At 42.3% G+C, this 27,065-nt stretch overlaps 1 protein-coding gene across 2 annotated transcripts in view; it reads right to left on the bottom strand.

Annotated features, from left to right (window-relative positions):
- rictor (RPTOR independent companion of MTOR, complex 2) overlaps window positions 1-27,065 on the bottom strand; it is an 81,651-nt gene that overhangs the window by 30,869 nt on the left and 23,717 nt on the right. For both annotated transcript variants that reach the window (XM_002938193.5, XM_004910447.4), the window contains exons 3-10: window positions 24,131-24,228; window positions 15,046-15,110; window positions 14,077-14,208; window positions 12,390-12,453; window positions 3,955-4,081; window positions 3,048-3,217; window positions 2,883-2,950; window positions 1,558-1,625 (exon numbers count right to left, since the gene is read on the bottom strand). In XM_002938193.5, the coding sequence (XP_002938239.2) occupies window positions 1,558-1,625; window positions 2,883-2,950; window positions 3,048-3,217; window positions 3,955-4,081; window positions 12,390-12,453; window positions 14,077-14,208; window positions 15,046-15,110; window positions 24,131-24,228 (792 nt within the window). The remainder of the gene's footprint in view (window positions 1-1,557; window positions 1,626-2,882; window positions 2,951-3,047; window positions 3,218-3,954; window positions 4,082-12,389; window positions 12,454-14,076; window positions 14,209-15,045; window positions 15,111-24,130; window positions 24,229-27,065) is intronic.

The raw sequence follows: 27,065 nt of genomic DNA, 5'->3' as shown, positions 1-27,065 counted from the left end.
GATCAAGTAGATAGGTAAAGTTTTATTATTACAGAGAAAAAGATAATTTTTAAAAATTGAAATTATTTGTTTAAAATGGAGACTATGAAAGATGGCCTTCCCATAATTTGGAGCTTTCTGGATAACAGGTTTCCTTATAAAAGATTTCATACCTGTAAAGGATTACTGCTTTTATGTCACAAAAATAGTTGAAACTAGTAGTAGAGGCAAACAACATGGTAGCTCCCAATCACATACACATAAAAATATTCACCAAAGTGACATTTAGCTAGGTAATAGGTTTTTCCATAACATTTTAAAGTCAATTTAAAACAAAACATGAAAAAAAGAGGCTGCATATAGATTCTGAATTTGCCAAAGGCTTTTTCAGCTAATTCTGAAAGTGTAAGGGTGAAGACACATGGAGCTTCTAGTAGCAGCTAATTGTCATGGCTACAGATATAGACAATGCTGATTATTTACTAATAATTGTCTCCATGTGTGTCTATCCTCAGTATTGTCTATAACAGGGTATATTCTGGCTTTTAGTAGCCATGACAAGTAGGTGCTACTAAGTAGCTCCGTGTGTCTTCATCCTTAATATGAAATTACACCTGGCACTTGAAAAAGCTGGCAGCACTGGGCTCACCAGAGCTAAAATCATGTGTGTGAGTGCCATTTTATGTAGTAGAAGCACATATATGATAACTTTAGCAGCCTTAGGAGGGTCTTTATATCCAGAGTGTTTGGGGGAGCAGCACAATGCAGCCTCCTATTAGGTTAATGTCTGCTTCCCAAAGAGTGTATAAAGCACTGGAGTTCATTTTTGACACATTATCACCCAAAGCAAGCAAGAAAATCTGACCTGAAAAAATCCCTAGCATTAGATACCCAGAAACCAAATTTAGCAGAAGTCTCTCTCTGTTGGTGCAATTTCAAGCTGCATCAAAAGGAGAGCTTTGATATTGATTTACAGCAACACCCTTTCCCAAATATCATCTCGCCCTGCAGCATTCTTAGACTTACCCAAGAGCATGTTTTAACTAGTCGGCATAAAAATAAGCTATCAAAGAATTTTTAAATTAACTTTGTGTTTAATAAAATTTAGGAACCTGCTATAAATCAGTCATTTGCTAGTAGCCTACAGGCATCCGATATCTAATATTGTGTGCTCTCTCACACGGCATAGTCACTGGCAGCTGCATACTACTACTATTTCTATTATTGTTTATTATTACTAGGGATGCACCCAATCCAGGGATTTGGCCTTTGCCAACAGGATTTGGATTTTGCTGAATCAATGCACCACAGTGCACATGGTTCTCTTTAACCCTTCCATGGCCTTATTTGCATAGGCATATTAGGACTGGACTCGGTTCAGTATTTGGCAGAATCTTTCATGAAGGAGTCAGGGTTTGGCCGAATGCCAAAATAGTGGATTCAGTGCATCCCTAATTATTACAATGCCAATACATTTTGTAGCCCCTTACCGGCAATGTTGGAATAAAGTACAAAACGGGCTAACACAAATGATTAGAAAGTGAAGGGAGGCTGAAAATTGACAAATTAAGCACTAACCTGCCCATGAACGGAATGCTGCTACAATTCCCAGTTTGCTTGCTTGGAATCGGGCTTCTCTGTCCTCTCTAAAAAAAAAAAAAAAAGAATATTAAACACAAGAATTAGTACCTGCTACATGAACAAACATCTTACATTAGTCTAAATATGTATGTCTGGGGCACAACAGGCTACATATACAGTATGTATGACAGCATTCTGACAGAGTGCATACATTTCTATAAAGCATAAATGTATCCGTATGTACACAGTGTCAGACTGCCCCGCCCCCCCCCCCTCCCAGGGATACCAGGAAAACTCCCAGTGGGCCTAGATGTCAGTGGCACTCCTACTTCTAAACATCTAGCCTAATTTATGGTCATTCCCTATTTCTGTATGGGAACAAAGAGACAAAATATAAAGAAGAATAGATTATAGTATGTAAAGATAAAAAAAAACTAGGAAATATAGGGGTTTAATATAGTGGCTTTGAGTGAGAAGTGGATGAAAAATAGTTTGGAGAGTGGGCCCATGATCTAGGGTTTTCTGGTGGGCCCCTGGCATCCCAGTCCGACACTGTATGTACATTTGACATACTGACAATCCTATATAAGGGATTCTCCAGTACCTGTACTTGATCCCAACTAAGATATAATTACCCCTTATTGGGGGCAGAACAGCCCTATTGGGTTTATTTCATGGTTAAATGATTCTCTTTTCTCTTTAATAATAAAACAGTACCTGTACTTGATCCCAACTAAGATATAATTACCCCTTATTGGGGGCAGAACAGCCCTATTGGGTTTATTTCATGGTTAAATGATTCCCTTTTCTCTGTAGTAATAATAATAAAACAGTACCTGTACTTGATCCCAACTAAGATATAATTAACAGTCCTAACAGAAAAACAGTCCGATTGGGTTTATTTAATGTTTAAATGATTTTTTATTAGCCTTAAAGTATGGAGATTCAAATTACTGAAAGGCCCCTTATTTAGAAAACCCCATGTCTGGAGGATTCTGCATAACAGGTCCCATACCTGTATCTGTTTATCCCTTTGTGTTTCTGGTTCTTGAAACAATGTGGCAGAATCTCTCTATCTTTTAATACATTGTTTCAGGAGTCAGCATTTACACTTGCAAAATAACATTATAATTAAACATTTTAAATTAAGGTGTCTTGGAAAGTTGCATTTTGTTTTATTATGTAAAAAAACAGGTTGGGGTGGCACTCTAACTTCTATAAAATCAAGTGTTGTGCACTTATGAAGCACCGCGGTAAGACACAGAAACACCCACATAAAATTCAGGGGCAGAAGAACAAATAAAGGCACCACGGCTACTTACTTAAGCTGTCCTTCAGCAGTGTCTGGATTGTGTCTGTAGTGAAAATCTGTGTATGGTGCTAGAATTTGCTAAAAATAAAATAAATGAATACATAATTATTAGCAATTCTGCTCACAATACGGAAGGGAATAGTGGCAAAGCTAGCAGATATTATTAGGCTCCAACCTCTAATTCTATATCAGCGCGCACGTACTGCCGCGTGTCTGGGTGATTCAGAAGGTGCAGAACGGTGGTGATGAGAGCCTCGTTTATCCGACTCAGCTGGCAGTCAATCACATTTTTCAGGATAGTGCTCAGTCCACCTCTAAGTGCCACCACTTCTGGGTTCAGAAGTGCTAGGGACCAAGATAAACAAAATATTAAACAGATGCACATTCTGATCAAGTTCTAAGATTGCAGAAGTTAACGTTTGGATAAATCAAAGGATCCTCTGAAACCAAACTCTTGCCTTTATGTGATTTTAATGGGCTTGACCATCAAAAGCCAACACATTTTTTAAAGGTTAAGATTAATGCACCCATATGAAAAAGGGATTTGCTGATCAAATATATGTTAAATAAGAACTAAACCTCCCCAACCTAAGATTTTGACTTTTACCACAGACTCATAGGGCCCCCTGCCCCCTCTCCAATCATATTGGTGGCAATCAAAATAAAAAAAAATAAAAAACCCCAGTGCTCCTCTCTATACCTTGTTATATGTAGAGAATCACTTGAGGAGGAGCTAAACATGTCCAGAAACATATGATCTAAATGTAAATGTCTTTATGCACCTTTAATAAATACTGGAAGCACCCACTTTTGCATTTAAAAGGTACAGACTCCTGATCATTTTGTTAATTCTATATGTAGATTGGCACAGGATTGCCACAAGCTAGTATTTTACCGGCCTAGCCTGTAAATGACCGACTGAGAATGGGACCAATATTATACATTTACTAGTAAAGTACAAATACAAATACAGGAAGGAATCTTTAGGGCAGGGTTTATGTGAAAGTTACGTATAGCAATCCGGCACTACTCTGCGCAGAACCATGTGAGAATCTGGCATTTGCAGTGACCCAGCAACTAACCTAGTTCACATAATATGGCAATGCAGGCTCGGACCATCCTGTCCCTCTCCTGAAGGCCATCATTTCCAACTGCTATTAAGGTATTGGTTATGGAGCTAGGAAATAAGGAAGCATTCACAGTAATCATCTGAAAAACACAAGAGAGGGTTATAAGACAAAAAGTAATCATATCCTATATTTATAGTTTAGGGCTCTAGTAAGTTCATATGAGCCAGCACAGAAGGGAACTCTTCTCAATTAATCTGGTTTTAACGGAAACTTCACCCAAACACAATTTAAGCTTTTTGAAAAGAGCAACTTTGCAATATACATCAATTAAAAAACATGCAGCCTTTTCGTGATGCTGATCTGGCTGACTACTTTGAGACTCAAATAAAAGGAGATTTATGTACTTACGGTTAAATCCTTTTCTCTCCAGTCGTAAGGGGGACACAGGGACCGTGGGGTAAAGGGCCCCTCCCATCAGGAGGCAGTACACTGAATACAGAGATGTGGACCCTCCTCCTCTCCCCTTTATCCCCTGTCACACCGGAAGGGATTTAGTTTGTAACAAAGAATTAACTCGTAACAGAATATAACTATAACTCTCAACAAGACTGAAGATATTTTGAACAAGAGTTCAGGGAGGGAAGCCCTGTGTCCCCCTTACGACTGGAGAGGAAAGGATTTAACCGTAAGTACATAAATCTCCTTTTCTCCCACGTCTAGGGGGACACAGGGACCGTGGGGACGTACCAAAGCCACCCCACAGTAGGGAGGGAAGAACTCTGACCATTTAAGAAACTACTGCCTGGAGCACCTTCCTTCCGAAGGCTGCCTCCGCCGACAGGTATGTGTTGAATTGGTAGAATTTAGTAAAAGTATGTGGAGAGGACCAAGTGGCCGCTCTGCAAACTTGTTCAGCCGATGCAAGATTCCTGTGTGCCCATGAAGTTCCTAGGGCTCTGGTAGAGTGTGCTCTGAGCTTGATTGGTGGAACCTTCTTCCGTGCCAGGTAAGCTCTCTTTACTGTCTCTCTTATCCAGCGTGCAATGGTGGTCTTTGTAGCTGGGAGACCCTTCTTTGCTCCTGACGGAATCACGAATAGGGAATCTGTCTTCCTAAACGATCGGGTGCGAGCAATGTATGTCTTGAACGCTCTGACCACATCCAGTCGATGAAGTCTGGTCTCCTTGTCATTCTTGGGTTTGTTGCAGAATGATGGTAGCACAATCTCTGTGTTTATGTGGAAGTTGGAAACCACTTTGGGTAGGAACCCAGGAATGGTCCTAAGTACCGCCCTATCCTCGTGAAATACTAGAAATGGGTCCGAGCAGGATAGGGCCCCCAACTCTGACACTCTTCTGGCTGAGGCTATGGCTACGAGAAACACAGTTTTCCATGTGAGTATTTCCACCTCCACCTCCGACAGAGGCTCAAAGGGACTGTCGACTAGAGCATTCAAAACCAGATTTAGATCCCAAGGTGGTATAGGATGTCTAAACGGGGGAGAGATGCGAGCAACACCTTGAAGAAATGTGCGAACGTCCTCAGAAAGGGCTATGCGTTCCTGAAAGAGAATTGATAAGGCTGAAATCTGCGTCTTTAGTGAACCCAGTCTGAGACCCTTTTGAAGGCCTGCTTGGAGAAACTGTAGGATCCGAGGCACTCTGAATTCCATGAACAAGAACTCCTCATCCTCGCACCATCGTCGGTAGCATTCCCACACCCTGTGGTAAATCTTTGATGTCACCGGTTTTCGGGCTTTAATCATAGTCATGATTACCTCCTCTGAAAGTCCTTTTTGTCTCAGAACTGACGCCTCAAGAGCCATCCCGTTAAGGTGAAGAGATGAGGCTTGTGGTGAAGTACTGGTCCCTGGGACAGAAGTTGTGGAAATACTGGGAGCGTTATCGGAGGTTCTAAGGACAGTTCTAGAAGACTTGAGTACCAGGATCTCCTGGGCCACCGTGGTGCAACGAGGATTACCGTGACCGGTTCTCTGGTTATCTTTCGTAATACACGTGGTAACATTGGAAGAGGTGGAAATATGTATGCCAGTTGAAATCGCCATGGAAGGGTCATGGCGTCCACTCCCTCCGCCAGAGGGTCGCGGTACCTGGCATAGAATCTTGGCACTTTCCGGTTGTGCCTGGAGGCCATCAGATCGATTTCTGGCATTCCCCATTTCCGTGTCAGACACAGGAATGCATCCTGGTGTAGTTGCCACTCTCCCGGGTCCAGATGATGTCTGCTGAGAAAATCGGCCTCTATGTTGTTCACTCCGGGGATGTGAATTGCCGACAGTTGGTGTTGGTTCTTTCTGCCCACTCTAGGATGAGAGTCACTTCCTGGTTTGCCTTGTTGCTTCTTGTGCCGCCCGGTCGATTTATATACGCCACTGCCGTGGCATTGTCTGACTGAATTCGTACCGCATGGCTTCTCAGAAGATGTTCCCATGAGAGGAGTGCTAGAAGTATGGCTCGTATTTCCAATATATGTTTATTGGTTGGCGCGTTTCCTCCTGTGTCCAAAGTCCCTGTGCGGCTCTTCCCTGAAAGGTTGCCCCCCATCCGGTGAGGCTGGCGTCTGTGGTTACTATTAACCACACTGGTTCCAGGAAAGTCTTTCCCTGTGTTAGTCGTTCTGGTGTTAGCCACCAGTTTAGCGATCTTAGGGTGTTCTCTGGCAGGTGTATTCTTTGATGAAGTGAAATCCTGTTCCAGAGCTTTAATACTGCCGTCTGAAGGGGCCGAAGGCGGAACTGAGCGAATGAGACTGCCTCCATGGTGGAGACCATTAGTCCCAAGACTCTCATGCACATCTGAATTGTTGGGTGTGCTGTTGTTCTGAGTAGTCTGACCGAACTTTGGATCTTGAGCTGTTTTTCTCGTGGGAGGAATACCTTCTGGAGCTCCGTCTGGAACTGTAGCCCCAGGAATATCATGCTCTGGCTGGGAGACAGGGACGACTTTTCCAGGTTGATGGCCCATCCGAACATCTGTAGGTTCTGTACTGTCAGTTGTACATTGTGTTCGGCCAATGCCCTGGATCTCGCTTTGATAAGAAGGTCGTCCAAGTATGGCATAATAAATACACCTCGGACACGAAGGAAGGCTGCCATGGATGCCATGATCTTCGTGAAGATTCGGGGTGCTGAAGAGAGACCGAAAGGTAGTGCAACAAATTGAAAGTGTTGATTCCGAAAAGCAAACCTGAGGTATTGCTGATGAGGTTGGAAAATTGGAACGTGCAGGTAAGCGTCCCGAATGTCCAGGGAAGCCAGAAAATCTCCTGGTTCCAAGGCCCGGATGATGGTACGGACTGATTCCATCTTGAACTTGTGGTAGACTATCCATCTGTTCAGAAGCTTTAGGTCTAGGATAGGGCGGAATGAGCATAAAATCCCCGGAATCTTTGGTTTTTGGGTACCGGGACAATTACCCCGGTCCGGCGTAGTTTCTCTATTATGGAGAGAAAAGCCTGTTGTTTGTGGGTCTGGTGTGGAACTCTGGACATGAAGAAGTGCCCTGGAGGGACCTGATGAAATTCTAGCCGATAGCCGGTTGTGACGGTTTGGACTACCCAGGGGTCTTCCACGTGTAATCTCCAGATGTCCGCAAAGAGTCTAAGGCGTCCCCCTATACGACCAGCTTCTGGGAACTCCTGAGTGTAGTCAGGAGTGTGTGGTCTTGTCACTTGGTGATTTGGGCTGAGGTTTGCGGGACTGCCAGGGGGATTTCCCCTTGTTAGGGAATCGTCCCTTGAAGGACGACTGGTGATTGGTGGATGAACTGGTCTTGTTGTTGCGAAAACCCTGGTTGCGAAAGGAATGACCCCTTCGTGGGTTGAATGCTGATTTGGGTTTGGATTGGGGTAGCAGGGTACTCTTGCCCCCCGTGGCTTGTGAAATAATCTTATCAAGTTCCTCTCCAAATAGCTTGGAACCCTGGAAGGGGATGGCGACCAAGGACTTTTTTGAGCTCAGGTCAGCGGACCAAAGTTTCAGCCAAAGGGCCCTGCGAGCTGCAACCGAGAGAGCGGAAGCCCTGGCCAGTACCCGAGCTGCATCCAAAGAGGAGTCTGCTAGAAACTGATTGGCTTCCTGAATGTAGGCAGCTAGCTGTGTCATCTGTTCCCTAGATCCGCCCTCCTGAATGGTCTGTAGGAGAGAGGCGGACCAGGTTTCTACTGCCCGGCTCACCCAGGCAGATGCCAGAACGGGTCGCAATGCCGATCCCACAGAAAGGAAGTTTGCCTTGAGTAGACCCCTCCATTTTCTTGTCAGTAGGGTCCTTAAATGCCGAGGCATCTGGCACTGGAAGTGCAGTGGCCTTGGAAAGGCGTGATACCGGGGCGTCAACCACTGGGGGTGCGCTCCATTTTTCCACGGCCTCCTTAGGGAAAGGATATTGCCGATTGAAGTGCTTTGAGACTTGGAACTTTTTGGCTGGTATCTTCCATTCCTCTGATATTATGGCTTGCATCTGATCATGGGCTGGAAAGATTGCAGAGGTCTTGTGTTGTCTCTTGAATAGTGACGAGGACTTTGTCTTTGTGGTCTCATCCTCTTGAATCTGTAGGGTTTCTAGTACTGCTCTGATTAGGCCATCTATGTTGGAGGAGGTGCTGGTGGTAGTGTCCTCTTCGTCTGAATTGGACGTGGAGGGGGAGGAGAAGATTTCTCCTTCGCTTGCCTCTTCCTCGTCGGATGACGGAAGGGATAGTGAGTCCCTGATGGTTAGTGTTGGACGGCTGGCCGTCCTCTTTCGCTTCTTGCTAGTGGTAGGGGAAGAAGTTAGTTTGGCTAGCATCTTGTCAATAGATGATGTCAGTTGGGGTATGCATTGCAAGCTGGCCAGGGACTGTGACAGTGAAACTGCCCATCCTGGGGCATCAGGGGTGCCCTGAGGCCCGGTGGCGCTTGTGGGGGAAGGAGCCTTGGATGTGCCATCTGTTACAGCAGTGCCAGAGGCAGTGGTGTCTGATGGAAGAGGCTGGGGAGGGCTGCAAGTTGGACAGAGCGGTTCAGCTTGGCCCGCTTTAAATTTGGTGAGGCATTTTGAGCAGGCAAAAAAGGAAACCGCATGGCTAGTGTGTCTGCCCCCCCTAGAGAACAGATCCCCCCTACCGTCAGTCATGCTGAGTGTGCCTGAGTGACCCGCAGGATCTGCTGGGAGAAGAGGAGGGGTGCCCGCACTCGTGACTCTCTGCTGGGTCCCTGGCTGCTGGGTAGCGTTGCAGCGAGGGAGCGTGAAGGAACAGGCGGCGGCGCGAAGGGAGGGCGCGAAAGAATGGCGCAAAGTGAGGGGCGCGCATGAGTGACGTCACTCTCAGCGCGCCCGCCGGCGGTGAGGCGCCGCCGGCTGGAGCGCAGTAAGGAGGCGCCCGCCGGAGGAGAAGGGGAGCAGCCGACGTGCGACTGACCGTGCAGGTAGTGCAGGGAGAGTGCGGGCACAGGCAGGCAGACAGGGAGCGGGGGGGTCTCTCTGGGGTGTAGCGCTCACCTTTCCTTATGGAGGGGAGCGCTGATGCAGGGCATTTGTCTCCCTTGATTGTGCCCTAACTGGACACATAGCGGTAGTCCCGCGGCGGGGGCTAGCTATTGGTGAACAGTCTAGGCTGACACAGCCTCACCCCAGTTGTTAGCACTATTCACTAACCGCAGGATCCTTTGATGGGCCTACCTAAAGGCCATTCCTAACCTCCTGAGGCAGGACACTGAAAAAACTAAATCCCTTCCGGTGTGACAGGGGATAAAGGGGAGAGGAGGAGGGTCCACATCTCTGTATTCAGTGTCCTGCCTCCTGATGGGAGGGGCCCTTTACCTCACGGTCCCTGTGTCCCCCTAGACGTGGGAGAAAATGTAACAGTAGTCGACTTGCCCAAAAAGAAAAGGAACATTGCAGTGCAATGCATTGTGGGTTATGCAGTTCCTGCATGCTGTCGTTAAGATGTGGAAAAGTTGTTACAATCGGGATCATCAATGTTTTAGTCCCTTCTCCCCCTGCCAGGATTTCAAATGATGCAGAAAGAGAACTGTTTTGCAGCTGGATTTCAGCAATACTTTTTAAAGGAATAGATTACACTCATAGGGATATTAGGGGTTTCTGTGTTGTGTGGGGCTCTTTTACAAATTCTGGTTCAGAAGTCAGAATTCCCCTTCAACAACATAGTGATCAACAATGTACTGTAAGGACCATTTAGAGCAGATTAGTTGCCCTTTAATATATCTCAAATGTTAAAGGGCTGGTTCACCTTTAAGTTAACTTTTAGTATGTTATAGAATGGCCATTCTAAGCAACTTCCCATTTGGTCTTCATTATTTATTTGTTTATAGTTTTAGAATTATTTGCCTTCTTCCAACTCTCTGCAGTTTTTAAATGGGGGTCACTGACCCCTCCCCAATAGGGTATATGTTTAAAGCTGGCCAGACTCTGTGTAACTGAGAAGTAGTGCTGCCCAAGCTCAAACCATACCAACAGAGTTTGGGCTTTAAGTCACACGGTGAAAGCTTCCAATAAGGGGATGTTTGGAGTCCCAGCAGTCGGAAGAGTAAAACAGCAGGTGTAGTGGGCGCAACACACAAGCTCACATTCTGACTGTGTGCGTACATCTGCTTTTATTAGAAAGAGGAATCATAGCACGGTGCATGAGTTAAAGGGACAGCTACGCTGGCAATGCACGGCATGGCACCCTTAGAATGTGCTTGATCTACGGGATCAGGAGCAAAGGTCAACTGAGGACCTGCATAAGCACAACAGAATGACAGGAATACTGAGGCCTTGTTTATATAGTCAACACATCATGCTGGATGTGCAAGCAAGGCAAGTTCTGCTTTGATTCATTTATAAAAGCAACACTGGTCGGGAGCTGCTACACAGAAGTGATTTACAGCCTATTAGTACATTTTCATGTACAAGATAAATAGAACCTCTGCCAGCTTTTGTACCAGCTAATACTGTAGTGCTGCTAAGCAAATACCTAGAACTCATAGAACACTGCAAGTGCTAAAATGTACAACTGGCATAAACAGTTATACTATGTTCTACTAGTTTATTCAAGATGCACTGGTATGGGACCTGTCATCCAGAATGACCGGAAACTTGGGTTTTCCGGGGTCTCAGTGAGCATCACAATGGCACAAGGTACAGCAGATGCTAAGGGAAGAGGCCTGCTAGGAGAGTAGGACAATATAAAATATAAAAGTTGCCCCTGCATAGAGCCAGTGACTGCTGATGGACTGAAACTGGAAGGGCGGCACTAGACTTATCTCATCATTAAGCTCAAAAGTAGTAGCATTTTATGACTGACACCTGTCCAATCTATAGTCTAGACCAGGGGTCCCCAACCTTTCATACCTGTGAGCGACATTCAAATGGAAAAAGTGTTGGGGAGCAACACAAGTATGAAAAAAGTTCCAGAGGTGCCTAAATAAGGGCTACAATTGGCTATTTTGTATCCCCTATATGGACTGTCAGCCAACCGGAGACTCTGTTTGGCAGTACACTGGCATTTATGCAACCAACACTTGCCTCCAAGTCAGAAATTCAACAAAAATCACCTGCTTTGGGGCCACTGGGAGCAACATCCAAGGGGTTGGTGAGCAACATATTGCTCCTGAGCAACTGGTTGGGGATCACTGGTCTAGACAGTAAGCCTTGGTGGCGATGGGGCACTGATTGTGACTATAGAGAGTATCTATATGGAAATGGCACACAGAGCGATCCCAAATGCTTTGTCAGCTTGGTGGTCAGGTGACTAAATGTTCTCTCTTATTCCTACGTTGCCCCTATTTATTGCTGGAGGCATGAATCAGGGTGAGGGTTTTATCTCTCACCTGCAAAGCTGGGAAACCCTTCAGCAAAGAAACGTCTTTTAGACACCTTTTCCCTTAAGCAGGATATCAGTTTAATCATAATAAGCTAAAACCTAAAGACTAGCACTGATCTAGAAAGAGAACATGGTGACACCACCAAGTCAGCAATACAGTTTTTTTGCCTCCAGGATAAATTTGTAATCCTTTTTGAAGAGCTGAAGTCTTGTTGTTCCAAAATGAAACACAAAGTTACAATGTTCTAACACATAAATGCAAGCTGTCTGGTTTAATGTGTTTCAGGCTTGAGTCTAAAGCAGAGCCAAGAAGAATAAAAAGACTTTTCATTTGATATAATGACAGCCCATTGCCGTTAGAAAACGAGCAAGAGGATCAGCATTATGGCTACTTTTAGAGGATCAATCACTTTGAAAAACAAATTGAAGGAGTTTGCGCACATTTAAATATAACGTACTGCTACCCACACTACTAAAAGGGCAATTTGGAGTGTTTTTTTAGCTTTATAAATTAAAAATAAAGCCAAGCACAAATTGCCACTACCCCATACTAAATGTTAATATGGGTGAATTTCCCCGTTTAACTGTATGAAATGTGGCTGGGGACCCCAAAAATACTGTACCTTTCTGACTAGCCGAAGTGCTTGCGTCCTCTCAACTTCATTACTTTGCTGTATATCTATGCACCTGGAGTGAAGGAGAAAATTGAGTTAAATACCTTTCATCGCATACCTCCCAACTGTCCCAACTGATCCCACATGTCACAGTATTGGATATAAAATGCACCAAAGTACCTACAACCAACTTACGGATGAAAATATTATGTGTTCAAATTGATTTTGCCTTAAAGGGAAACAAAAGCTTTAGCAAAATATGGGCATATGTTGTCGGTATCAATACTTGGGGCCCCTGTACTTTTACTACTCCATTCTCTTCCTCTGTCCCTCATCTAATCTTTCCTACCACATGCTGAAGTGCTGTATTTGTATGAGAAGAGAGGTAAACCAACCTCCCTAATGATTCCATGAAGACAACTTAATGGCCTTGTTCTTCTTACAGTGTGGTACACTTTCCCTTTGCACAGGAATGAGCTACTCTCTCCCTTTTCATTCCCTTTTGATTTATTTATTTTTTTAAAGAATTAAATTTAAAGAAATATTAACACCAGAAATCAAACATTTTTTAACATCTGTCATAACATTGTCATTGCATGCTATTTATCTTTGCCTTAAAAGTATTTGCCTGATGCTTTTACATTACCTATCTGACCCCCATGTACCTCTATGAGGGGGCGGCCATATTTGTGCAGTAGTCAGTTAGCATTAGAAGCTTTAACTGACAGGTTGAGAAGGGACAGTCAGGTTGGCTTAGCATCTCTATAACAATAATGATCCCGGCCTTCAAATTTAGTCCACAGGAGCTCACCATCTTCTCATCAAAGAAGATGAGAAACTACTGTCTATGTTCATTCATGATTTAATTAACCCTAAGGTTGCTGACTCCGAGGTGAGCCAAACGCCTGTTATTAGCAACTAAAAATACAAATGTCTCAGAAACTGCTAAAAGTCAACCTGCACCCTAGCCTAACCTGCTCGCTCCCAGCCCAAACCCTACCTGACCCATCAAGCCCCCTCTGTTTATAGACCCACACTTGACCAGCCCATCTCTGAGAGCATGAAAGGGGCGGAGCAGGCGTGGCCCTATAATCTGAAAGAGCCAGAATTATAACGAAGGGTATAGGCAAAGTCGGTTCGGGGACCGCATGAACGAGCCGATGTGGTCCCCGATCCGACTAGATTTTTTAACCTGTCCGATTGATATCTGGCCGATTTCAGGCCAGATATCGGTTGGGCAGGCCCGTCGGTAGTGCCCATACACGGGTCGATTAGCTGCCAAAACGGTCTAAGGGACCGATATCAGCAGCTGGAATCAGCTCGTGTATGGGCACCTTAAGGTTGGATGGGCAGAGTGGAAGGAAGAGCTCCACTCGAACCTGCCTGCAACCCGCATATGGTGTGCGGAAGTCGGCACAAATCTGCTTGTGGGTCCTGCAAGTTTCAGCCAGTCCGCACATTGCTAAAATCAATGTAAACTGCATAAATGCTCAGAGAAGAACCCTTAATAAGCTTACATCAATTAATATTTCTGATTTAGATACCCTTAATGAAAAATGTCTTATTGTTATGTCCACTACTTATATTAACATAGGGTTGTATTCCTATAAAGACACATGAATATTTCTGTCTACGACAGCATTATTATATTTAATGCAGCATAATGCAATTGGTGCTGAATGAGGAACATACATACCTGGCTATTAAGTAATCAACTTTCAATGTTAGCACCTTTTGTAAAATACTGGAATCTCTGATAAGATATCGAAGAGCCCTGAGACCAGCTGCTCGCACTTCTTTTGCTTCATTTAACAAAGCTAATCGCAAACTGCAATGATAAGAATGCAAATCGTTATTATAAGTATTTTTATAATAATATCATGGCACAGACAAAGACTGCTATAGTATAAAGTTTAGAAAAAGAAAAGACAGTGAAATCATTCAATATATTTTAATAACACAGTTTAACTGTTTATGAAGCTGACCATCTATTTATCAGATGGCTGGATCGAGAGCCTCATTATACAGGTATATAATCTGTTATTCAGAATGCTTGGGGCCTGGGGTTCCCCTGATAAGGAACCATAACTTATGTCTTACTTGTTTGTGACAAGCAATCCCAACGTTCCAGCGGAACTGCAGTCCAGCAAACGTTCGGGGTACAATTTGTCTCAGTCTGTATATAACCAGTAGAACAGCTACTGTTTTGTTTTAAGGGCAATTTATCAAATATAAACCTGTCAGGCTAAACAGAATTGCAACTCCAATGTGCAATACTATAATGTTGCTCTCCAGATGGATGTCAAGCTAGAATGCTTGTTCTAGTGTAAATACAATTGAAACACAAGGTGTCATTTATATCTAGGGGTGTTTACTGTCAGTGGCTCAGTTACATCAGCTGACATTCAGATAGAATGAACTCATAAGAGTGGACAGATCTTGTTTGCTCAGAACATGTGATCTTATGCCTATGGCAAAAACAAGCTACAATCCCTATGACAATAACACTGGCTCTGCTACACAGTGGCTTTAATTCCCCCAATAAGAATATGACTGGTGGGCATGCTGAACATCTCCTCCACCTTTGCTTTTGCTCTGGCCCTCGCTGTTCAGTTTTAAATCCTGCATTAGATCTATGTGCAATATAAAAGGAACAATACCTTACCATATAATAATATCTTCATACATAAAACCTAATTTTTCTTCATTGTGGCCAACGTTGCATAGAAGCTGCAAAACAAGAAGTTAAAGGGTCAGCCTGTCACACTTTGGATTGGTCAAATATAATCCTGTTTGCGAGCAGCAAGAGTAGTGCTAAGAGAGACTAAACATAAAAATAACACTGTAGTATATTTCCCCAAGTGTCAAAAATGCACTGAGTGTACTTTAGTCTGCACAAAAGAATGTGTGAAGTCAGTTTTACTAAGATTGTACTTATCACAAGCAAGGGAAAATACATAATTTCCTATCTAGCCCTCAAAAGGATTCCAGACCAAAATTAGTCACTTAATCCTTTTGCAGAATATTTATGCCACTCCTATTATAGGCAAAAAATGCTGTATCCTTATTGCACTTATCAATAACCCCATGCTCCTCGTCTTTTTATTCTGATAATTTATCAGGGTTGGAAGGACCCAAAAGAGTGGAAGCACAGTAAAAAGGCTGGACAATATTGTGGCCAGTGGGACAGTCTAAAGCTGGCCATACATGTGTAGATTTATAAAAGATCTTTTTGTTATAGTAGGACCAAGCTTATTGTGAAACGATCATTAAAAAGTACGATTTGCCATCAATGCAAACGACCATTTCAAGTGCTACTGTCTAGCTGAAGCCAGAAAAAACTACCTGCTTGGCTCTGCAAACAGGATAATGGGCACATTTCACTGGTAACGACAAAAATGTTTAAACCTGCCCGATCAATTTTCAGATGAAAGATTGTTAAATGTACAATTATTCGGTGCACACAGACCTTACGATAACTGTCGAACCACACTGAAATTGGTTGTTAAGTAAAGAAAAAAAGCTGCCAATACATTATAAGATCTGCTTGTTTGGTGAGGTCACCATGAGCGGTTCTTTTCCCAATCCCACCCACCTACGTGATACCATAGTTTGGCCCCTAGGACCAAATGATCTGAACACATGACATGGATATAGGCCTTTAAAGTGGCCATACAATTCCGATATTTTCAGATTGTTCCCACCCTCCACTGACGTTTAGGGCTGAATCATCAGATATGGAGGTAGAAACAATAGAAATTCTACCTCATTCTCCTGATTCAGCCCTGAACGTAGATTTTGCTAGGGTGCCATTCAAAATCTTTTGACCTGGCCGATCGACGAGTCGACCGATATCCGCAGCCTTTTGCAATATCAGTCTCCTTGTTGAGCGGCCATACACGCACCGGATATCATACGAAACGAGGTTTCATATGATATTATCGGTGCGTGTATATCTGGCTTTAGGGTAAGGGCCGCATCAATGAGCTGATGCAGCGCTAAACAGACTGGTAAATCAAACCTGCCTGACCAATATCAGGCCAATTTTTGGTTGGGAAGGGCCATCGGAGGGCCCCATACAAAACCAGCAGATAAGCTGCCAAATTAACCTAAAGGTCCCGAATCGGCAGGTTAAATCTGCCCGTGAATGGCTGCCCAGATCCAAATCTTTGGCTGCAGATCTTATGTAGACCTAAGTGAACCTGCTTTGTGGAGTGGTAGATCAGAGTGACTGAAAAGTGAAATTGGAGATTTCCTAAACCCCTGGTAACAGCAGCTAAACATATGATATGCCGGGGATGCACGGCAATAAAGGTTTTCCACTTATTCCTAACTATGCAGCAGTGCAGAGAATAAAATTTGTCACTGAATTATCTTATTGTTTAAGAGGTGCCAATAGATGCATTATGCTGGGAGGATATAACAGACTGTTGTATTTTTAAACCACTTACCTTTTAACAAAACCTTTGATGTTAAATTTGCTTAGTGCGGTCTGCACACATCAAAGGCACTGAACATTTACACACTAAGAGGGCTGAAGCTGCAATAAACATTTCAAGCATGTTTACACTTACGTATAAACATCACCACACATCCTTCTCCCGTGACTTTTTACAGAAAGAAAATACGGGTTGGAAAATGTTCATTGACTGTAACTTTGCATCGGATCACCAAAGATGGGAAATAATTACAATAACAAGAGTTCAGCCGTAACCCACAATAGTAAGCTCAGTCTACTGCGATCACAGATACTTTAGATAGCCACATATGGGTGCTATTTGACCTATGAGCCAGACAGATAGCTACGGGTGAAGACAAACAGAGCTACTAAGTAGCAGCTACTTTTTACAGCTACTAAACTCCAGAAAATACCCTGTCATACATAATTCTGAGAATTGTCCCTGCTAAGGGCTCTGGCACACGGGGGAGATTAGTCGCCCGCGACAAAACTCCCTGTTCGCCGGCGACTAATCTCCCCGAGTTGCCATGACCCGCCATCCCGTCGGCGAACATGTAAGTCGCCGGCGGGATGGCACACGCGGCGGCGCGATTTCCCTAAATCGCCGGAAAAGACTCGCGAGTCTTTTTCGCCGATTTCGGGAAATCGCGCTGCCGCATGCCCTTAAACACATGTAAAGACAATTATCAGTAAATGATCCGCATTGTCTATTTTAGTAGCCACAACAAGTAGCTGCTACTAGTAGCTCCGTGTGTCTTAAGGTGGCCACACACGTGGCGATTTTCGATCTTTCGTGCGACTATCGGTTCCAATCCGCCACTAACGTTCATCAGGGCTGAAACAGCAGATATGGAGGTAGAAACAATAGGATTTCTACCTTCTTCTGCCGACTCAGCCCTGAAGGCAGATTTTGCTCAGGTGCCTCCTGCGATATCGGTTGCCTCGCCGACTTGCCATACACGCACCGAATATCGTACGATATTATCAGTGCGTGCATGGCCAGCTTTAGGTCAGTGGCAGACGGGGAGATTAAACTCGGTAGATAAACTCTATAGAATTCAATGGGAATCTATGCAGCTTATCTGTTATCTGCTATGTAACCTGTGCCTCTTCTTTTTTTCATTTGAATAGCTGCCCCCTTGGTTACACAGCAGCTTTGTTTATATAAACTATAATAGGGTTATGGAAGCAAACACACAACTTTTATCAGTGCTGGGCAACTCGAAACAAGTAAACTTTAATTCTGATTATGGGTGGGAAGCAGGGAGTTGGGTGTGGTGATCAAATTCAATAAAACAGTTATATTTGAAGTAACTACTGCTCACACATTCTATGGCAGCCTTACTAGATCTGCTACTTGTGGTATTTGTTCCACTGAGACTTTTCAAAACAGGAAACAACAAAATGAATGTGCTAAACTGCATGTCAAACTTGCATTTATACAATGGCACCTTGCAAGGGCAAGGAAGCCCACAAAAATATAATATTGTTATTTAAATGATTTAATACCATGATTGCACCTTCTACACGTTTTCAGGGCTTCAGTGGGAATCTGTATACTGTCCCTGTATACTTCTCTGTGAGTGTGATCCAGTTCAGACAATGGTACTTGGTTTATCTCATTGGGTGACAAATCGATACAGTTCAAGTGAATGAGGGATGTGTTGTGGCATAATGTGACAAACTGCTCTACAATGTGCTGAGAAGGTGTATAAAGACATGACTGCTTATATAAAGAAATCCAGGAGGACTAAAGGACCATGTGGGGTTTATGGCAAGGCCTCGGAACAATACAGTAAGCGAATGTGATGGGGAGGTGTGCATTAGCTTACAATATAGTGGGAACATGACCTGAAATAACCTGTAAACAGGGAAGACAATTTGAGGAATGGTGATGAAACCTGCAGAGTTCCTCTATTTACACCTCTGTAACATTACTTATAAAACCAGCACAGTAATTTCAAGTCTTCAAAAAACTGTAATATCCCCATTTCTCTTTGGCAAAATAAAGGCTAATAATTTTGCTAGACACACACACCTTATTTTCTCTTCCTTCTTCTGGCAAGATATGACATGGTGAAACGGAAGCTTCTTATCTCCCAAACTAGTCCTAAATTTGGGTGGGGAATGCAAATAAACCCAAGTACCACAGTACTCAATTTACCTGCTTCCTGCTAACTGATGGAATGGTTTTGCCCAAGAAGCTTAACTAGTACTTGCCCCTCCATGTAACAACGACTTTGCTATAATCATGCTGCAAGTCTGACCACATACAGTAACAACATACTCTTATGACCAATATACAGTGTCCTTTATATAGACATGTCTCTGCCAAAAACTCCAGGTTTAGTCATTATTGCCACAATTCAACTTACTGTGGATCTGAGCAATAAAGACTATGCATGGATTGAACACCAGCAGTATGTTCCTGCATTGCTTTACTGGGGCATTCCTTCTGACCACTGGGTTACCATGTAAATACTCAGCATGACTGTCCTACTGACCACAAAGGAATTCGCTATGGTGCTCCTAATGGTCATATAATGACCATACATGAATGCTCTGTCATATATAACCATGCATATTGATAAGCTATGGGCAGTAGGATAGGCAAGCAAAGATTTACTGGCTCTCCTACTGACTACACGATGACTGGGCATGGATCGTATAGGCGCCATTTCATACTAAGGCCACAATATGTATTACAATGGAGAAAGGAACTTTATTTGAGGGCAGGGATTTCTTTTATCATTGCCCTCAACCAATTACAGACAATCCAAACTGCAAAAAAACCCAATAAGCAATGCCAACCTCTATAGCTCTGTGGTGGGTGATACGGGGCTGATCCATTAGATCACAAGGTTGATGCAGGTTGTCAGAGCAAGGCCTACATCGATGAGCATGCGTTTCTCACCCCAACAGGATTTTTAAAGTTGCCCGATCAATACCTGGGCAATTTTCAGCCAGATATAGGTCAAACAGGGCCCTTGGTTTAAATACACCTAATGGGCAACTTGAAGTGATTCTGTCATGGGAAATATCTTTTTTACAAAACGCATCAGTTAACCGAGCTCCTCCAGCAGAATCCTGCATTGTAATCTGTTTTCAAAAGAGCAAACAGATTTGTTTATAATCGCCTTTTGAAATCTAACATGGGGCTAGCCATATTCTTCATTTCTCTGCCATGCAGTACTAGAAACAATGGCTTATCTGAAAGCTGTTCCATTGTGCAGCGCTGGCTCTTTCTGAAAGCTCAGAATCAAGCAAAATGCACAGAGATGGCGCCTACACACATTCATTCTTATTGAGGAAACAGATTACAGTAATAGGTATATTAGGGGGTTTCTGTGTAGTGTGTGGGGCTCTTTAACAAATTTTGGTTTGGAAGCCGGAGTTCCCCTATAAATGTTTTAAATTCTACAAAGGCCCCTGAACTAAAATAAATATTTATGAATGTTACTGTACATACTTACACTTACGAGTAAAGTATTAATTCTGCTGCAATCAATTGTTTTGCTTTTCTTTAAATTAGAAATAATCACAATAATATTTGAAACCTCGCTCTAAAGTCTGCCGTACCTTTCCAAATTTGCTCAGCTGGTAGGTGGGTGATCTATCCTGTTTGGAAATGTCATCTTTCCATCTACATTGTCACCAAGATGTCAAGCTGACAGAACAATAAACGTGGGCGTAGCTATCTGGTACACAGTTTCGATAGGGCACACAAACAAATGTGTGTCTGGGAGAACTTGGATAGGACTAATGTAAAAACAGTAAGAACTAAGGGGCCCATTCATGAAACCATGGATTTTGGGTGGTTAAAAGCAGGATTGGAAAAATTTGGAGTAACCACGATAATTTCTGATGTGCGAAAATTATTTTCTTGGTCGTACGAAAATCCGATCCGAAAGTCGCAAAATTTTTGGATCCGAACAATCGTAACCGGCGCGAAAACCTTCCTGGCTTTGAACCTTTAATGTATGATTTTGGAAGCCTTCCATAGGGCTCTGCAGCTCCAACCTGACCCAAGGAAAGTCACGATACCAAAGCTTGATTGAATTCCGAAATGGTCATAGTCTTTGCGAAAAATACGACTTTTCGCGGAAGTTAACGAAAATATCGTGAACGATAAGTTCTATAAATTAGAAAAAATACGTTTTTTTTCTGAAAAAAAAAATTGTGGTTTCACAAATGGGCCTCCTAATGTACAAATCAATCTATTTTCCTATACTTTCCCAAACTACTAAGATGGTAATACCCTCAGTGTTTCAGCCTTGCCTCAGGCCCCTGTGCCCAGAAATACAAATACTTTGGCAACAAAAATAAAAGGAAATTAAATTTAACTTACATTATCTTTCCATTAAATATTTTGGGAAACATTAAATAATAGTACAGGTATAGGACCCATTATCCAGAATGCTCGGGACCAAGGGTATCCCTGATGTCTTTCCGTAATTTGGATCTCCATACCTTAAGTCTAATAAAAAAATCAATAAAACATTAATTAAACCCAATAGGATGGTTTTGCCTCCAATAAGGGGTAATTATATCTTAGTTGGGATCAAGTACAGGTACTGTTTTATTATTACAGAGAAAAGGGAATCATTTAACCATGAAATAAACCCAATAGGGCTGTTCTGCCCCCAATAAGGGGTAATTATACCTTAATTGGGATCAATTACAAGGTACTGTTTTATTACTACAGAGAAAAGGGAAATCAGTTTTAAAATTCTGTATTATTTGATTAAAATGGAGTCTATGGGAGACTGGCTTTCCGTAATTCGGAGCTTCCTGGATAATGGGTTTCCGGATAAGGCATCCAATACCTGTACAGCCTTTTACTTCAGTAAATATAATGGTATTAAAGTTAGTGCTAAAATACGAAGCAGTGCCAAAGGAACTGAATCGCAAGTGGTGTATCAGGAGGCTGAGACCCTTTCATTAGATGGGGGCTTAAAAAAATTCCCTTGTAACATGGTGCTTTCCAGGTTTCTTTTGTTTTGCACCTACTATTAATAACTTGGCACCCTGCAGATAAAGCTAATGAAACTATGAGTGATGCAGTCAGACTGGGCAATATTAAGTATACCTGTGCTTGGTACTCGTTACATAAATGCAACTTGATCCTTCATATACTCATTAACCAAGGGACAGGCCATTAAACAATATAGTTTCTGTTCATGTAATTGCCATTGCGGTGTCTTAAGCAGGGCACTGAGAATAGCAGCCCTGTGGCCATAAGGCAGTTCATACCAGTAAGATACTTTCTGCTAAACAGAGTAAAACTGTGGGTTATAATTACGATTTCAAGTAACCGCTTATGAATGTACAACATGAGAAATATGCAATCAAATCTGGCCCAGATCCCATGACTTACAAAATAGCAAAGGTCCTCCCCTTAAGCATGAAATATTTGTTTTGTGTACAAACATAAGTAAATGCCTAAGGGCAAGGAATAACCGTCATAGGAGCTTACATGGTTACCAAACTGAATGTCAACTAGCCACATTCTATCCTGACAACAGTAAAACAATCACTTTAGGTGGATCCATTGCAGAAGTTTTTTAAACTTTGTGGGTTTAAATCTCTTTATGGCCAACACTGCACATTCTCATTTAAAGAAGAAATGTTAAAACTAAGTAAGTTTTATCAGAAAGGTCTATGTAAATACAGCCATAGGCACTCACAGAAAAGCTGCCCTTTTTCAAAAGAAACACAGGATTTCTTTTCTTCTTTTGTGGAAACGTTCTTCTGTGCCAGACTTCCTGCTGTCAGAAATATCCTTCACGGCACCAGTCTGCGCAGCTTGCTCCTCTCTCCCCCTCCTCTCTGCAGTAATCTGAGCTACCAGCAGCCAGAGCTGCAGCACAGAACTTACTGAGACCAAACTAAAATGGCAGCTGCCATCTACAAACAGGCAGAGGGTGATTCTAGGGCTGTTAACTCAGGTATGGTAAAGCTTTCTACAGAATAAATATAGCATTCTAGCTTGCACTACTGTGGCTAATCTATCTATAAAACACCAAAATGCCTTTCCTTCTCCCTTAACTCGTAACAAGATGATAGCTCCTATATAACATACACATATTTGCCCATGAACTAGGAAAGGGCTCATGGTCAAAAAATATACATAACTTATAAAAGACAAGCACTTACAAGAGTGCAAATGAATACATTTATTTACTATCACCGTATATGACACTGCAAAAAGCATTTGTTTACCGACACTGAAAAAATATACAGTTGATGTAGGACTAGTATTTCCTTAAAGGAAAACTATACCCTCAAACAATTTAGATCTCAATAAAAATATATCACATAAACAGCTCATATGTAAAACCCTGCTTCATCTAAATAAACCATTTTCATTAAAATATACTTTTTTAGTAGTATGTGCCATTGGGTAATCCTAAATAGAAAATTGCAATTTTAAGAATTAATGGCCGCCCCCTGGCATCATATTATTCACAGTGCACACAAACAAACCAAGGCACACATACATGCTAGGCCCCATCAGCCAATTAATGGAGTTCTGTCTTTTGCTTCAGCACTACTTCCTGTTACAGTTAGAGCTGCATTATTTCCTGTCAGCTGATCTCTGAGGGAGCACACAGCCCATCACTAAATGGCGGCTCAAGGGAAAGGATGTAAAAGGGCAAGATTTACTGATATATATATTTAAAGAACTGCACCCGACTGTCCTGTCTTAGATGTAACGAAGGGGTCGGGGCAGGGTGCACCGGTGGTAGAAGCTGGTCACAGTAAAGTCTCAAAGCAGGGAAGGCAGAAGGGACTCGCAAATCCTGTCCGAATGTTGCTCCAAACCTGCCAGACCCATGGGTTTTGGGCCGGCCTGCACATCACTACTAGCCACTACTTTGGGTCACCCTAAGGAGTCTTGAAACCGATTTACATTGCTTTATGAGTTTGATAATATAGTGGAGGTAACTCGCTATGTTCAAGGCAGCGTGCAAGGTGCAAAAAACTGGCACAATCCACCATATTTTTTTCACTTTGCACCCTGCATGCAGATGAATTGTAGCCAGCCACCAGGAAAGATAGTGGGTCAATGTGTAGACAAAATTAAGCAAGCAAGTTAATCAAGTTTTTTAAGCAAGTTTATCTGAATCAAATTTAAAAGCACTGTGTCCATATTCCAAGGAAAAGCAACTTTTAACCCTTGAAACACTACAATATCCCAGCATCGACAGAGCCCTCGGAGTTGAATATCCACAGAATGAGAAGTTTTGCCTATTACTATGAAGGAAGGGAAGAAGAAGCAGAATCCTACCTTAATAAAATTGTTCAGGTGGCCCAGCTTTCGCATGTTAGAGACTCCATGCAGTTTGGCCACATTTTGTAGAATCTCTCTCAAATTATCGCTTGGTTCTGTAGGGAAGAAATACATTGATCCATAAGAATATGGCATGGTACAGTTTATTTAGCACATTTAAATTTTTAAAAAAATTATACAAAAAGGGAGCAAACTTTTGTTTTAAATCTGAACATTTCCCATTAAGGTGCACAGACTTCCTCAGAAAACATTATTAGATTTTTTTAGATTTTATCTGTCATGCAACTGAAAAAAAAAAAAAAAAAAAAAGGTCTTGCCAGCAGCAATTCTATACTGTATGAGAAAACGGCTTTCATCCTGGAAGTGTAGATGAACATGAGTAACATTCTTAAAATGCATTTATTGAGCACAGATATACTGCACATTAACATACGCAGGCAGATTTAAGCTGCCGATTCAAGTCCTTTAGACTTATTCGGCAGCTTATCTACCCATGTATAGGGCCACCCAATAGGCCTGCACAATCGATATCTGGGCAAAAACTGGCCAGGTGTTGATCATGCAGGTTAACTTTCCCCATCGGATCAGGGACTGCACTGGCTCATTGATGTGGTCCTCAGTCTGATTGCGCTGATGCCAGTCATTGTAATTCGATATTTCCTACCTTAGGTGGGCATATCGGGAGAACATTTACTCATTTGAAGACATTGCCAAACATATATGTATAGGACCCATTATCCAGAATGCTTGGGACCGAGGGTATTCCGGATAAGGGGTCTTTCCGTAATTTGGATTGAAAAATCAATTATTGATTGAATTATTGATTGAAAAATCAATAAAACATTAAACCCAATAGGATTGTTTTGCCTCCAATAAGGATTATTTATATCTTAGTTGGGATCAAGTACAGGTACTGTTATATTATTACAGAGAAAAGGGAATCATTTAACCATTAAATAAACCCAATAGGGCTGTTCTGCCCCCAATAAGGGGTAATTATATCTTAGTTGGGATCAAGTACAGGTACTGTTTTATTATTACAGAGAAAAGGGAATCATTTAACCATGAAATAAACCCAATAGGGCTGTTCTGCCCCCAATAAGGGGTAATTATATCTTAGTTGGGATCAAGTACAGGTACTGTTTTATTATTACAGAGAAAAGGGAATCATTTAACCATTAAATAAACCCAATAGGACTGTTCTGCTCCCAATAAGGGGTAATTATATCTTAGTTGGGATCAAGTACAGGTACTGTTTTATTATTACAGAGAAAAAGGAAATCAGTTTTAAAAGTCTGAATTATTTGCTTAAAATGGAGTCTATGGGACACAGGCTTTCCGTAATTCGGAGCTTTCCGGATAACGGGTTTCCGGATAAGGGATCCCATACCTGTATCACAATAGCCTTGGATACTATGCTTGTTCAAGAACTCATCCAATCCCCTCTTAAAGGCATTAATAGAATCTAACATCACTAGGAAGGGCATTCTCCAACCTCACTGCCCTCACTGTGAAAACACCCTGGCAAGATCGCCAAACCATAGGATATGTGATTTCGGGCCAATTTGGTGTTTGGCCCTAGGCAGGTATAGGACCTGTCGAAGTAAGGACAGCATCAGTGAGCTGATGTAGTTCCCAAACTGATAAGAAAACTAAACCAGATGCCAAATTGGGCTGAAAATATTATATATAATCGCTGGGGATGGGGGGTGTCTAACATTTGCCCCTCCCCAGTGGGGACTATCCTTCCATTAAATGGTTCATCCTTTATTGAATTCCAATAGCGATTTCAATATGGTTGCATTTGGAGCTGGACATGTTTTGGGAAATCTGCCCAACCCTTCCCAGGCATGCCTGTTACTCACGGTATGAACATAACTGCCCGATGATAGAAGGCTAAGTAAAGGGAGTAAACATAGATATATCATTTTCTTCCAAGGAGTGTTTGCAGCTGCAACCCTAAAAGATCATTTTCACACAAAATTTAAGAGAAAAGGTTTTTTTTAGTAATAGATAAGGAGGACACACACTGGCATATTATATGCATCAGGTGAAATGTAGAAATATTTATGCAGACTAGCTTTATTCTGTATTTTTTTTTTTTTTTTTACCAATTTCTGCTAGAAAACCAAAAGTTTTAAACTGAACTCCTCTAACACTCATACCCCACTAGATACAGTTAAAGCTTCTCTGCTAATTCTTGGGTGTTAGCACTGGTACCTGAAAACACAGGGACCTGGTATAGGACCTGTTATCCGGAAAACCATTATACAGAAAACTTCGAATTACGGAAAGGGCCATCTCCCATAACTCCATTATAAGCAAATAATTCACATTTTTAAAAATGATTCCCCTTTTCCCTGTAATAATAAATGGATAATGGGTAAGAGCAGCGGACCTCTTTTTATCCTGTATGAATTTTGTGGTCACAGCCTCATTGTACCCCCCACCTAATGGTTTAAAATGTTGTGGTGAGCACAACTTTCCCTTTTTTGCTTTTTCACCCATAAAGGAACAGTTCAGTGTAATAATGAAACTGGGTAAAATAGACAGACTGCACAAAATAAAAAATATTTCTAATATTAGTTAGATCAGTATGCAGATGTCTAACATAATAGTCTGAACCCTACTTCCTCCTTTACAGATCTCTAACCTCTTAGTCAGTGACTTTAGGGGGCCAACATGGGCATAACTGTTCAGTTAGATTGTGAGCTTGCAGGTCAGATTAAAAAACAAACTAACTGAACAGTTATGTCCCATATGGCCCCCCCTCAAGTCGCTGATTCAGGTTACTGACTGCTAACAGCTTAGAGAGCTGTAAAGGAGAAAGTAGTGTTGTGGCCATTATGTTAGACATCCGCCCACTCCAGCCTTTATGGATTACATTTTTGCCTAGCTAACTATATTGTAAACATTTTTTTATTTTACGCAG

This window comes from Xenopus tropicalis, chromosome 1, assembly GCF_000004195.4.
Source record: "Xenopus tropicalis strain Nigerian chromosome 1, UCB_Xtro_10.0, whole genome shotgun sequence".
Taxonomy (NCBI): Eukaryota; Metazoa; Chordata; class Amphibia; order Anura; family Pipidae; genus Xenopus; species Xenopus tropicalis.
This window is presented reverse-complemented; position numbering and strand designations above follow the sequence as displayed.